We start from the raw sequence: 13,947 nt of genomic DNA, 5'->3' as shown, positions 1-13,947 counted from the left end.
ATAAAATCATCACAATTGAGGTGGGGTGGGTGGGCGGGGTTTATCTTTTTATTTTTGTTTCTTTCTTAATGTTGGTAATCTTCCTTGGACAAGAAGAAACTTGAAACATGGTCAAAATGGTAAATTTTCGTAGAGACATATACTTTTAAAAACCGGCAAAATGTAAGCCCCGCCCACCCGCCCTCGTGTTAATTCCCATGGAATTTTCATTCCTTGTCAGACCGAGGGGCGGAGTGTAGTTGCAAAATCAATATTTTCCCACAAAATTTGACATTTTGTTAAGTTTTTGAGACTTTGGTTGTGAAAATAAGACGTATAGTGAGACAAACCAAGCAAAATGCAAGCCCCGCCCACCCGTCCGATCTCAGCTCAGATGATTTGTTTATGTATGGGTGGGGCTTATATTTTGATTTTTTTTTTATGCATACGTAATTTTTTTTTCACAACAAGAAATTAAAAGCAAGTTTAAAATGGTAAAATTTTGCAGGGAAATACGGATTTTCAATTAAGCTTCGCCCCGTAGCTCACGACGAATAAAATAAAATCATCACAATTGAGGTGGGGTGGGTGGGCGGGGTTTATCTTTTTATTTTTGTTTCTTTCTTAATGTTGGTAACCTTCCTTGGACAAGAAGAAACTTGAAACATGGTCAAAATGGTAAATTTTCGTAGAGACATATACTTTTAAAAACCGGCAAAATGTAAGCCCCGCCCACCCGCCCTCGTGTTAATTCCCATGGAATTTTCATTCCTTGTCAGACCGAGGGGCGGAGTGTAGTTGCAAAATCAATATTTTCCCACAAAATTTGACATTTTGTTAAGTTTTTGAGACTTTGGTTGTGCAAATAAGACGTATAGTGAGACAAACCAAGCAAAATGCAAGCCCCGCCCACCCGTCCGATCTCAGCTCAGATGATTTGTTTATGTATGGGTGGGGCTTATATTTTGATTTTTTTTTATGTATACGTAATTTTTTTTTCACAACAAGAAATTAAAAGCAAGTTTAAAATGGTAAAATTTTGCAGGGAAATACGGATTTTCAATTAAGCTTCGCCCCGTAGCTCACGACGAATAAAATAAAATCATCACAATTGAGGTGGGGTGGGTGGGCGGGGTTTATCTTTTTATTTTTGTTTCTTTCTTAATGTTGGTAATCTTCCTTGGACAAGAAGAAACTTGAAACATGGTCAAAATGGTAAATTTTCGTAGAGACATATATTTTTTAAAACCGGCAAAATATAAGCCCCGCCCACCCGCCCTCGTGTTAATTGCCATGAATTTTTTATTCCTTGTCAGATCGAGGGGCGAAATATAATTACAAAATCCACATTTTCCTACAAAATTTGACATTTTGTTAAGTTTTTGAGACTTTGGTTGTGAAAATAAGACGTATAGTGAGACAAACCAATCAAAATGCAAGCCCCGCCCACCCGCCCTATCTCAGCTCTGATGATTTGTTTATGTATGGGTGGGGCTTATATTTTGATTTTTTTTTATGTATACGTAATTTTCTTTTCACAACAAGAAACTAAAAGCAAGTTCAAAATGGTAAAATTTTGCAGGGAAATACGGATTTTGCAATTAAGCTCCGCCCCCTGGCTCAGGACGAATAAAATAAAATCATCACAATTGAGGTGGGGGTGGGTGGGCGGGGTTTATCTTTTTATTTTTGTTTCTTTCTTAATGTTGGTAATCTTCCTTGGACAAGAAGAAACTTGAAACATGGTCAAAATGGTAAATTTTCGTAGAGACATATATTTTTTAAAACCGGCAAAATATAAGCCCCGCCCACCCGCCCTCGTGTTAATTCCCATGGATTTTTCATTCCTTGTCAGACCGAGGGGCGGAGCGTAATTGCAAAATCCACATTCCCGTACAAAATTTAACATTTTGGTAAGGTTTTGAGGTTTTAGTTGTGAAAAGAAGACGTACAGAGAGAAAAACAAAGCAAAATGCAAGCCCCGCCCACCCACCCTATCTCAGCTCTGATGAATTTTTATGCATGGGCGGGACTTATATTTTGCTTTTTTTATATATACGTAATTTTCTTTTCACAACAAGAAACTGTAAACAAGTTCAAAATGGTAAAATTTTGCAGGGAAATACGGATTTTGCAATTAAGCTTCGCCCCGTAGCGTACGACGAATAAAATAAAATAATCACAATTGAGGTAGGGTGGGTGGGCGGGGCTTATCTTTTTATTTTTGTTTCATTCTTAATGTTGGTAATCTTCCTTCCACAAAAAGAAACTTGAAACATTGTCAAAATGATAAATTTTCGTAGAGACATGTGTTTAAAAAAACAGCAAAATATAAGCCCCGCCCACCCGCCCTCATCTCGATTCCAATGAATTTTTCATTACTTGTCAGACCGAGGGGCGGAGCGTAACTGCAAAATGCATATTTCCATATAAAATGTAACATTTTGACAAAGTTTTGAGTCTTTAGTGGTGAAAAGAAGACGTACAGTGAGAAAAACAAAGCTAAATGCAAGCCCCGCCCACCCGCCCTATCTAAGCTTTGATGATTTTTGTATGCACGGGCGTGACTTATATTTTGCCTTTTTTTTTAAGCACAATACGCAATATTCTTTTTAACAAGAAACAGAAAACAAGTTCAAAATGGTAAAATTTTGCTGGAAAATACGGATTTTGCAATTAAGCTCCGCCCCCTGGCTCACGACGAATAAAATAAAATCATCACAATTGAGGTGGGGTGGGCGGGCGGGGCTTATCTTTGGCTTTTGTTTCTTTCTTAATTTCTCTCTCAATTCCGATGAATTTTTCATTCCTTGTCAGACTGAGGGGCGGAGCGTAATAGCAAAATCCGTATTTGCTGGCAAAAATTTACCATTTTGATAAAATTTTAAGTTGTGGAAAAAAGACTACGTATATAAACAAGCCAAATGCAAGGGAGAAAGATATATGGAACGGTGTCATTTTTCAATTTGAGGATGACATGAAAAAATGAAAATATTCAGATGAACTTGAAAGTGTGGATCTGACTAACTTGACATTGAATTTCATTTCTGCCATCAACGCATTGGTTAATTTTCAGGCAGGATAATAATATTACCTTGCATTGTCTAAGAGAATTTGCCATTTAGAGGACAAAATTAACAAATGGATTTAACAAAATTGAAAAATATATAAAATATGTAACGCTGTGAAATGGGATGCATAGGTAGGGTCCCATATACTCGTACTTACATAATGCACATAACAAAAAAACCGTTTGTGTAGATCATTGATCAACGAAATGAATGAAAAGGACCAAGATTGGAACCCTGTCGAACTCCAGAAGTAACTGAAATATTATTTTTAATTAATCTAAAGCTCAAGTGTAATCAGTGCAAACCACATCAGCATGACGTCGCATATCAACGGTTTGACTTAAGTATTGCGTAAATGCGGCTATATTACTGACCGTAAACCGACCACTAACAAAACCACGTTGATTGGGAGAGACGTATGTCTTAACATTGCTATAATTTACGACGTATAAACATTTTAGAAATATTGATAACGTAACTGATGATACGCAGCTTTTTAGTAAGTTTCCCGGTCCAGCGTGTGAGGTAAGCGGCACAAGTCCGTCTCGCTATCAGACGACCGCTCGCCTTTCATACCGTGCCCGACTGCCACTCGGCTCGTGCGGATGCGGTGTCGCGTGAGCGGCACGCCCGCGCTCCCTACACATAGCGCACCCGACTCCTTCCTCCGCCCTTGAAGCTCAACTTTAATCCGACGTAATGTTTAAATAACCTTCGCGAGTGCTATCGCTTTATAAGTGCGTCAAAAGTAGTAAAAAAAAAGCTTTTAAGCCTCTCCTCCAGGTCTCGTGGAAATACAGCCGTCAGGCTCTGTTGGTGCGGAACGCGGCATTACTAAATCAAGTGCATGCATTCATCAAAACGTCGGCTATTAATAGAAACCCGCGTAAAGTGGGGCGCGTTTTCGTTTTTTCGCGAACTTCTTCGGTTTCCGGAGTTATTGGATTGCAGATGTTTTATGCACCGGCTTCATGGGATATTTAGGGAATCCTTCAATCTGGCGCGGAATTGAGAGAAGATTGGAGGACGGAGGAGGTATCGATTGGGTCGTGGGAAGGCGAGATTTTCTTAATGTGGGGTAAGCGCGAGCGGAGAAAATACAAGAATTAGGGAAATTCGGGACGGTGCATATTTTAGCGAGGAACTTTCGAAACGCGATGATGATGAAGTTTGTCCGCTTTTTTCGCTCGAAGTTCGAATTAGGTCCGGTAATCCCGAAACAATTCGACTTTCGGTTTTTCGTGGCGGGACCGTAAAAATGGCGGATTCGCCGGGTCCGGCTCCTCTAACAACCATGTTTGTTGTTTTCCCCGGAACGCGATAAAACCCGTAATGTCCTCGTTACCTCCGTCTCGAGCTGCACCATCTCCAAACGACGTCCATTCCTTGCCATCATTACACTTTCGTTCCCTTCCACTTTCCTCCGGTATTCAGATTGTCGACGACGACGACTCCGAGTCTGTTCTCTAATCGATGTCGAGATGATTGATCGAGAAGTCGAAGATTTAGCCCCGATTCGAGAAAAATTAACCGTTTGAGGCGCGTTTGGCTTCCCCTTGTTGCGTATCTATTGACGTCCGGCAAGGTCAACACATCTGGTCCGAGCAATTCCATCTAATTAACCGGACAAGTGCTGATACGGACCGCTTGACTCGTGTCGTATTTTCATTCGATCGAGTTCTATTTATAAAGAGTTAGAAGCGGGGTTAACGAATGTGAGATTTAATTGAATTTTAATGGAACATGGCGGGCCGGCGTTCCGATTGGACGACGGCGACATTGTCTTGCACAAATTCCCCCGTTTTTGACCATAACGTCCAACTTCCAACCCCATTTCGAGATTAAAGTCGACAACCTAAACGATCAACCCACTACTAATTTACTAGATGAAAGCCTCAGGCTCGAGACGCGTTATTTAACGCTGGATTTGCAATCAATTAAACCATCTCATCACGTACGACGTACCCAAATCAGAAATGCTGCGATTTTAATTCGAACAGCGATTACCTGCAGACGTGTCGCGAAGACCGCCAACATTAACGACGTTGAAGAATTCCAGATGTGTCAGTCGTGACTCACCAGACTTTATGCTAAAAAATCGCCTGGTCGGTGCGTAATTTCGTTACGTGGGGTCTGCGTACATTTGCGCTTGTCAGTCTGGAGATAATTTATTTCGAGAGGTTTATTTGCCGGCTGGAACACGTGTTAACCTAAATTTCGTCGATACGTAGCCGTGGGGCCGCAATAAAGCACGTAAACCGACGCGCCGTGCAGCCGAAACCGGTTGCACGTCGGGGAAACCGATCGCACGTCGCAGCAGCAGTTTCGTTCAACGCATCGCATTAAGGGAAACCGGTTTGTCGTTGCCGTCGCTGAGTGTGTGTGTGTGTGTGTACGTCGGCGGTATATCGGACGAGATAATAGATTTCCGAGCGCCGAAAAATGTTATTCCAGCAATATCAGGTCCTTTATTGAAGGCATTTTAGATTCAGGACGGTCTCTTATTTACATGATCTAGTCAAATGCGATTTTCCTGTATCTTTATAACGGGAATTCAGGACACGGCCCTTGTGCAAACAGCGCACCCGGCAACCCTTTCCCGGTCCGGCGTCCCCTCCGTCCTTGTTTTTCTAACACCCGACTCGCTAATTATCCCCGAAAAAATAAAGAAAGTCCGTTAAAAGAATAAGAGCCAATTAGCACATTTCCCGAGAGGAAAAAACATAACGAGGTCCCTCATTTTTTTGATTTAAACACGCGTTCGCCCCTTTTATAAACGTAATGATTACTGGCAGCGTAATCTCGCCCGAAATAAAAAAGAATAAAAACGTCCGCGGAGAGACGCAGAAACTCTATCGAAATCCCAAATCCCATTTGCTATATTGGACGACGTCACGGCGGAACAAAAAAAAACGGGAAGAATGTCTAGGAGGTCCGTCGACCCCTCCGCTAATTGATGGGGGCGCCTTTGGAAAATTGCCTCCGGCCCGAATTTGCGTGCGTATAAAAACGGGCGTTTTTCCTCATTTGGTGCGCGGAAGTTTTTCGCCACTCTCGCAATTGGCGGCGGTTTTTGCGTCCCCGAGGGGTCGTTCCCCGATAGTGGAGATTGCCACACTTAAATTGCTTTTAATGTTTAAATAGGTAATAAGTGGAGCTAAGCAGGTCCTATTAAAACTTCGATGCGGTAACATTAAACTTTCAGATGGCTAAGGAACGGCTCGATTGGTTGGCGCGGGGGCGGCGGCTCACCAGAAGTGATAATTAATCTCGGGTGATTTTCGCTTTGACATTCGAGATATTATCGATTGAACGAAGAGATTCCGCAGGAAATCCGACATCTGGGCATCAGCGCCGATAATAACCTCCTTTCAGAGATAATTAGATACGTTCCAGGAAAACCTAAGGGAGGACGCGCGATTGACGAGCGCACTGGAACAATTTTCCACGATTCGCAGGCACAATCGTTCCGAGATATGAAGTTTGTTGGCGAACAACTTCGCGTTATTATTATAATGAAGGGAGGCTTCATTATTTCGGAGGGTCGTTATCTCGAATGACATGTCTGCGGAAGGGTTTTAATAACGACGGAGCGTTTTTAGGACAAGTCCCGCTTAATATTGCGCGTAAACCGATTCACCGTAGCAGGTGAAACCGGTTTCGCGGCGATGCAGCCGATCGCACGTCGCTTGACATACCGATGTGTGGCGTGCAACACGTAGCGCTTTAAAAGTCGCTCCAGACCGGCTGCCACCCGGAGAAATATCGCCCATTTAATAAGACCGTTTTTAAAAACAGCAGCCCCGTCCGGAGCCTTAAAACATTTGAGGAATGTAGAAAAAGCAATTTCGTTAACGTCCGCTGTTGCAATATTTCATCGGTCGAGCAACCCCGGACCGTTTCGTTCCGTCCAACATGTGGGTGTTATTTTCCTCGAAATGCAAATATTAAAATTTTATAGTCGACTCGTCCCGTCGTTTCACAATCGATTAATTTCTTTTTCTTTCCAGGTTATCTATTATTTAAGGATTTTTGCGAAAACCTGTCCGAAGTTCCCGTGCCTCAGCTTCGCTTCTACGAAGAGGTGAGTAAATGGCTTTTCGAACCGAATTAATCGGAATTTAAACCGGGCGTTTTTGCATTCGATTGCGTCATTACACTTAATTTGTTATTGTAATTTCGAATAATAGAAATCATCTCGGCGTGGTCGGGCTTGTTTATGCAAATCGGGAAGGGTTTGTTTCGAGGGCCGCTTGACCTTTCCACCGAAAGAGATCCGTTTCCATCGAAAAAGTACGCCGAAAATTGCGGTAACCCAATAACAGTCCATCGCTGGTTCCATGTTTATTTTATGTGTGTTTAGATTGTCCGCAAAGTGGGTTTACGGAGGTCGGATAATCGTATTTCGAGTGGAAAACTATACTCGGGGTCTAAATAATACACAACCCGAAGTAATTGCGCAACCGACAGTCCAAAAAGTGCTTCCGTGTGCCATAAACCGACGCTCCGTAAGGCGCAACCGATTCGTCGTAGGTGAAACCGGTTCCGCGTCGAGCATCTTGCGACTAATTAAATCCTCAAAAAAGCAATAACCGTTTGGAAGTTTTAAGTAATATATTCACGACGACACTCCCGCGTAATTCCCTCCGACGAATTGAATTATAATTTCGACGTGACGTCTCCGGGAGAAGGAGGGAGCGCCCCGGATTACTTCGCACGTATAATTATCCGATGATGCGATCGCGTAAGCCGCAAACGAGAAGGCAATTTCTCAAAGAAGATTGCTTAGTTAACTGACAGAGGAGCGACGCGTCAATCTAGGTGAAAAAGGCGACGATAATGTACGTTTTATGTTTTTCCTTATCGCCGCGGCGCCGACGAAACTCGAAACTAGACATCGAAATTCGGCTTGATTGATACCCGCGTCTTCGACGTCTCAATTACGCGCCGGAATGCCTAAATACGTGACCTTTATAACGTCGACGAATCGATGCCGGAAGAGACGTCGATCAAATGGCAAGTCGATCAACCTCTCGACTTTTATTATCCATCATAAAAATCCATTACAAAATTGCCGGAGCTCCGCGACGACCCAATCAAACGCGGGAAGGGATGGAATTAATTCCGAAGGCAATTTGTTTTCGGGTTTTTATCGACCGTGTTTCGGCTACAGCTGTGCGAAGTTCGCCTGGAACACGTGCCCCGCCGACACGGAAATTTCGAAGTAGTTTTAATTAAATTCGAGGGTATTGATCCTGTTTTGGGCGCTAGTTTGGCTGCTGATCCACGCGTGCAAGAGGGTGCGTCTTGGCCGGGTCACAAACTACGTAAACCGATCGCTCGTAAGACTGCAACCGGTTGCTCGTCCCTGCACTTCCTCAATCGCGTGATGTCTCGTCGGGACTTTAACAAGACAACTAGTTTGTAACAAAGCGGTCATAAACCGACGGCTCGTAGTGGCTGAAACCGGTTTCGCGTCGCAGAAACCGACTCGCCGTCGAACACGCTCCAGTGCGCCGAGAGCGGCGACCCGTGCCTTTATCTCTCAAGAAATAAACCATTCTTTTAGTTCCGCCCCAATTCCGCTCACGTCTCCTCCGATAAACCCGCACCGAAGAAAAAATCCTCTCAAATCGCCCGCTTTCGTTTGATTACCGGCGTGGATTTTTACACCGGAATTAACTTAAACGAAGCCATCTCGACCCGCAGTCCCGGCGGATTAAAGCCGGCGCGTTTTTCAGCGTTGTCTCGTCGTCTTCTTTGATTCCTCTTTTCTGGTGGTGCGTGTCGGGAAGCGGGCACATCATAGTCGGCGAGGTGCCGTGCGTGATGCACGTGACGCTTTCGTCACGTCAGCCGACGGCGAATGATGTCAGGTGAGATAAGTCACGTGGCGTCGGTTAACTAACCGCCGTACGGACTCTTGTAGTTGGACGCCGTCCGTCCCGACGCGTTATTGATCCGGCACAGGTGGATGGAGATGATTTTGAATGGATAATTTAGATGGGTTTTCAACAGGTTGGTGTTTTTGTTTGTGTTGTGGCCAGTACGGGTTTCGGGCTCCGCCTCTCTTCGAATTAGTTGGAGAAGGGGGGAAATGGGCGGTTATATCGACAGCTCCGCCTAGTTTTTAAATTTACATAAGAATTTAACGCTTTTATGTCACAATTGGCTTTGTGTGCGAATTGAGAAAAGGAAATGTTGAAGAAAAGCGGCGGAAATCCCCCCTTTGTGGAAAATTCTGGAAATTCCCGCTGCGTGGCGGAGCGAATTAAAAGGAGGCGCTAAACGGAGCTCAGTCTAAATAAAACTCCTCTTAAAATCGAGATGTTTTCTTTGTTTCTTTCCTTTTTAATTTTGTTCGGGCGCCCATTATTTTTATTTGGATTTCGCTAACAGATTAGACGGTCTCGGGAGCTGTTTACATTGGCCGGAGTTTACAAAAAGCGAAATCTCATTCATAAACAGAGGCCTAGCTCCCCGAAAATAACCTCAAAAGAGACAAACGAACCTGGATTTATCGCTGTTAAAGTAATGAGGTCCCATACGCGTCAAGATAGCCAATCTAAATGCCGGGGTGAAAGGGAGAGACAGAAGGAAGAGAATGAACTTCACTTACCGAGATTAGATCCGACTTTCGCCCTAGGTGCAAGAACCGCATAAAATGAGAAGAACCATAAACGTACGAATAAATAGATAAAGCCCGGGGTATAAAAAGATAAAAACCAGGAAGAACTATGAAAACAAACAGCGTCTGGTTTATGGTGTGCTCGAAAATCTCCCGACTGTATTTTATCTGTGGAAAAAAATGAGAATCTGTGTCTCGTCTGAAAAATTTTTATATAATACTAGCACCAGTCTTAATTCCCGAAGCTCGCTGACGTAACACTCGCGAATTCCAAATAAACAAGCCGAAGTAATAGTAAAAAATACATAAACATCGGGAGCGCGTTTTTTCACGTCTGCCAGAGCTTTTCGATCGGAATGCAACACATTTTCGAATAAAATTAGTTGGTTTAATTCGCGATTTTCCGGATGACTCACTCCGAATTCCCCTTTTGATCTTTTCGCGATTGCAACAATACACGGCGAGGAAATCTCGTTATGAATCGGTGAACGTTTCATGTTGATGTTGATCTAGAATCCGCTTCGAGAAAAAGAAATTGTCCGCTATTTATTTTAATTAATAATTCAATCTCTTCGAGAAGCTGTTTTACGGAATGAAAATTGAAGGCTATTTTCATCAAGTTCGAGCTTATCTCGCCGGAGTCTGGACATTTCATCACGAAACAATGACGGCTCGGGGCTATAAAGTCTAGGAAGATTTTAGCGATTTCTATCCGGGATCTCGTTAAAACGGATAAGGAATGAGTGTGTCGGATGGTAACGATGCACCGTAAACTTGAATGATTGTAGACGTTGTAATTCATCTCGGCGTTTTAACGACGAGGATGTTAATTGAAATTTTAGGGAGATTAAGTGGGGCAGGTGAGAGGCGGGCAACCAGTAATACACGTGCGGGGTGGATTATACATACACGTTATAATTTCGAGTGAATGTTGCATGTACACCGAACAAGAAAAGTGAATATTATATTGACGTCCGCGCTAATGAGATAGTGTCACGTGATAACCGGCATGCGTCAGTTCCGCTGTTTATAAACAATAAACACGCCTTATAGAATAATATCACTTTTTAATTAGTTTAATTGCGGACTTTGCATTTTTTCCAGGAATTGATCTATTTTTCGACACGAATTTTTTACTGATGGACACGTCGACACGAATGTAAAGTGGGAGCGATTATTTTTATGTCGGTGTTTTCGCCGACGGGAATTTTTAACGCTGAAGTTTCGGAATAAAAGGGCAATTAGAAGAACCGCGCCGTTATTATTTATAAATAAGGGGAGTTTTTAATTTGCTGGGAAAGCTACAGAGCGAAAGGCTCGACCTGGGAACGAACACGTGTTCCCACTAACGAAAATTAATATCTGATAACGTTATTCTCGATATTAATAACGGGGATATTTACCCTTAGCCGTGCATAGTTTACATTGTTTGTGTACTTTGGGCGACAATCGGGATCGCGTGATTGGGGAGCCGAGAGTGCGATGCGTTCCCGTGTTGTGTGTGCTAAGAGAAATTTAGCAAGTTTTCAAACTAGTTTTTGAATCAGTGCAAATATTTGAATATCGCAAGTTAAAAGCTGCCGCATATTATGCGCTTTACCCAGTCTGCGCTGTACAAATAATAAATTCGGAGTTGGCGGGTCCACGAGCGTATGATTTTTTTTTAGTTTAAATGCCATAAGTGAATTATATTAGTAATCCCCCGGATGTCTGGAAAATGGCAGATTAACTGTTCAGTACGTTATGTACGGGAGTTTCGGGAGTTCCAAACCTCTGGAATCTATAGAACGTCTAGAACCTCCGGAATCTCTAAATGTCTGTAGACTCCCTAGAAGTTTAATAATCCCTAAAATACATATAATATCTATAGTATATCTAGAATCTCTTGAATTTCCAGAATCTCGAGAATCTTTAGTAACTTTATAATTCCTAAAATCTCTAGAATCTCTAGAATTTCTAGAAACTCTAGTTTTTTTTTTATCTCGGGAATCTTTGGAATCTTTAGAGTATCTGGAAACTCTTGAATTTATACAATCTCTGGAATCCCTGGCTTCTCCTGAATTTATAGAAGCTTTATAATCCCTAAAATATGCAGAATCTCTTGGTTTAGTGGATTTCTGGAAATTTAGTACCTCTACAACCTCCTGAATCTTTAAAATCTATAGAATGTCTATAATCTCTGGAATTTCTGAAATCTATGGAATCTCCGAAATTCCTTGAAATTCTTGAATTTCTTCAATGTCTTGAATTTTTCAAACCTCCATAATCTCATTAATCTCTAGAATCGTTAGTATCATTGGATTTCTAGACTCCTTAAGATCTTCAGTCTGTTTAAATTCTTTGGAATCTTTGGAATTTCTAGAAACTCTAGGGTCTCCGAAAGCTCTAGTAGCTTTATAATCTCTAAAGTTTATAGGACATCTGGAATCTATAGAATGTCTAGAACCTCCGGAATCTCTAAATGTGTGTAGACTCCCTAGAAGTTTAATAATCCCTAAAATATATAGAATATCTAGTATATCTATAATCTCGAGAGTCTCTGGTATCTGTGAAATTTCTGGAATCGCTTGAATTTCCAGAATCTCGAGAATCTTTAGAAAATTTATAATTCCTAAGATATATAGGATCTTCAGAATTATTAGATTTTTAGAATTTTTAGGATTGTAGATATAACGTCTCTAAAATCTCTAGAATCTTTAGAATTTCTAGAAACTCTAGATTTTTTTATCTCGGGAACCTTTGGAATCTTTAGAGTATCTGGATTCTCTGGAATCTATTGAATTTCTGCAATCTCTGGAAAATCTTGAATATCTAGAAACTCTTGAATTTATAGAATCTCTGGAATCCCTGACTTCTCCGGGATTTATAGAAGTTTTATAATCCCTAAGATACGTAGAATCTCTTGGATCAGTAGATTTCTAGAATTTTTGGTACCTCTAGAACCTCCAGAATCTCTATAACCTCTAGAATCGTTGGTATCATTAGGTTTCTATACTCCTTAAGATCTTTAGTCTGTTTAAATTCTTTGGAATCTTTGGAATTTCTAGAAACTAGGTTCTCCGAAAGCTCTAGTGGCTTTAAAATCTCTAAAGTTTATAGAATCTCTGGAATCTATAGAATGTCTAGAACCTCCGGTATCTCTAAGAGTCTGTAGACTCCCTAGAAGCTTAATAATCCCTAAAATATATAGAATATCTATAGTATATCTAGAATCTCGAGAGTCTCTGGAATCTGTGAAATTTCTGGAATCGCTTGAATTTCCAGAATCTCGAGAATCTTTAGAAACTTTATAATTCTAAAACGTGTAGGAAATTTAGAATTATTAGATTTTTAGAGTTTTTAGGATTGTAGATGTAGCGTCTCTAAAATCTCTAGAATCTTTAGAATTTCTAGAAACTCTACATTTTTTTTTTTATCTCAAGGACCTTTGAGATCTTTGGAGTATCTGGATTCTCTGGAATTTATTGAATTTCTGCAGTCTCTGGAAAATCTTGAATATCTAGAAACTCTTGAATTTATACAATCTCTGGAATTTCTGGCTTCTCCGGAATTTATAGAAGCTTTATAATCCCTAAAATACGCAGAATCTCTTGGATCCGTAGATTTCTGGAATTTTTAGTACCTCTAGAATCTCCAGAATCTTTAAAATCTGTAGAATGTCTATAATCTCTGGAATTTCTGAATTCTGTGGAATCTCCGAAATTCCTTGAAATTCTTGAACTTCTTCAATCTCTTGAATTTTTCAAATCTCTAAAATCTCTATAATCCCTAAAATCGTTAGTTTCATTATATTTCTAGACTCCTTAAGATCTTTAGTCTGTTTAAATTCTTTGAAATCTTTGGAATTTCTAGAAACTCTAGATTCTCCGAAAGCTCTAATAGCTTTATAATCTCTAAAGTTTATAGAATCTCGGGAATCTATAAAATGTCTAGAAACTCAGGAATCTCCAAATGTCTGTAGGCTCCCTAGAAGTTTAATAATCCCTAAAATATATAGAATATAGTATATCTAGAATCTCGAGAATCTTTAGAAACTTTAATTCCTAGAATATATAGGACTTTAGAATTATTAGATTTTTAGAGTTTTTAGGATTGTAGTTATAGCGTCTCTAAAATTTCTAGAATCTTTAGAATTTCTAGAAACTCTGGATTTTGTTTTATCTCGAGGACCTTTGAGATCTGGAGTATCTGGATTCTCTGGAATTTATTGAATTTCTGCAGTCTCTGGAAAATCTTGAATATCTAGAAACTCTTGAATTTATACAATCT

The 13,947-nt window shown here is 40.9% G+C and overlaps 1 protein-coding gene across 1 annotated transcript in view; it reads left to right on the top strand.

Annotated features, from left to right (window-relative positions):
- The window catches only part of LOC135132977 (G protein-coupled receptor kinase 1), a 151,882-nt gene that overhangs the window by 48,411 nt on the left and 89,524 nt on the right, over positions 1 to 13,947 (top strand). The window contains exon 3 of the mRNA XM_064061195.1: positions 7,061 to 7,134. Coding sequence (XP_063917265.1) covers positions 7,061 to 7,134 — 74 coding nt within the window. The remainder of the gene's footprint in view (positions 1 to 7,060; positions 7,135 to 13,947) is intronic.

Source organism: Zophobas morio, unplaced genomic scaffold (genome assembly GCF_036711695.1).
Source record: "Zophobas morio isolate AGI-343-1 ecotype UQ-CSIRO unplaced genomic scaffold, CSIRO_AGI_Zmor_V1 ptg000021l, whole genome shotgun sequence".
Taxonomy (NCBI): Eukaryota; Metazoa; Arthropoda; class Insecta; order Coleoptera; family Tenebrionidae; genus Zophobas; species Zophobas morio.
Note: the sequence above shows the minus strand (reverse complement) of the source record. Positions and strands in the feature narration are given on the sequence as shown.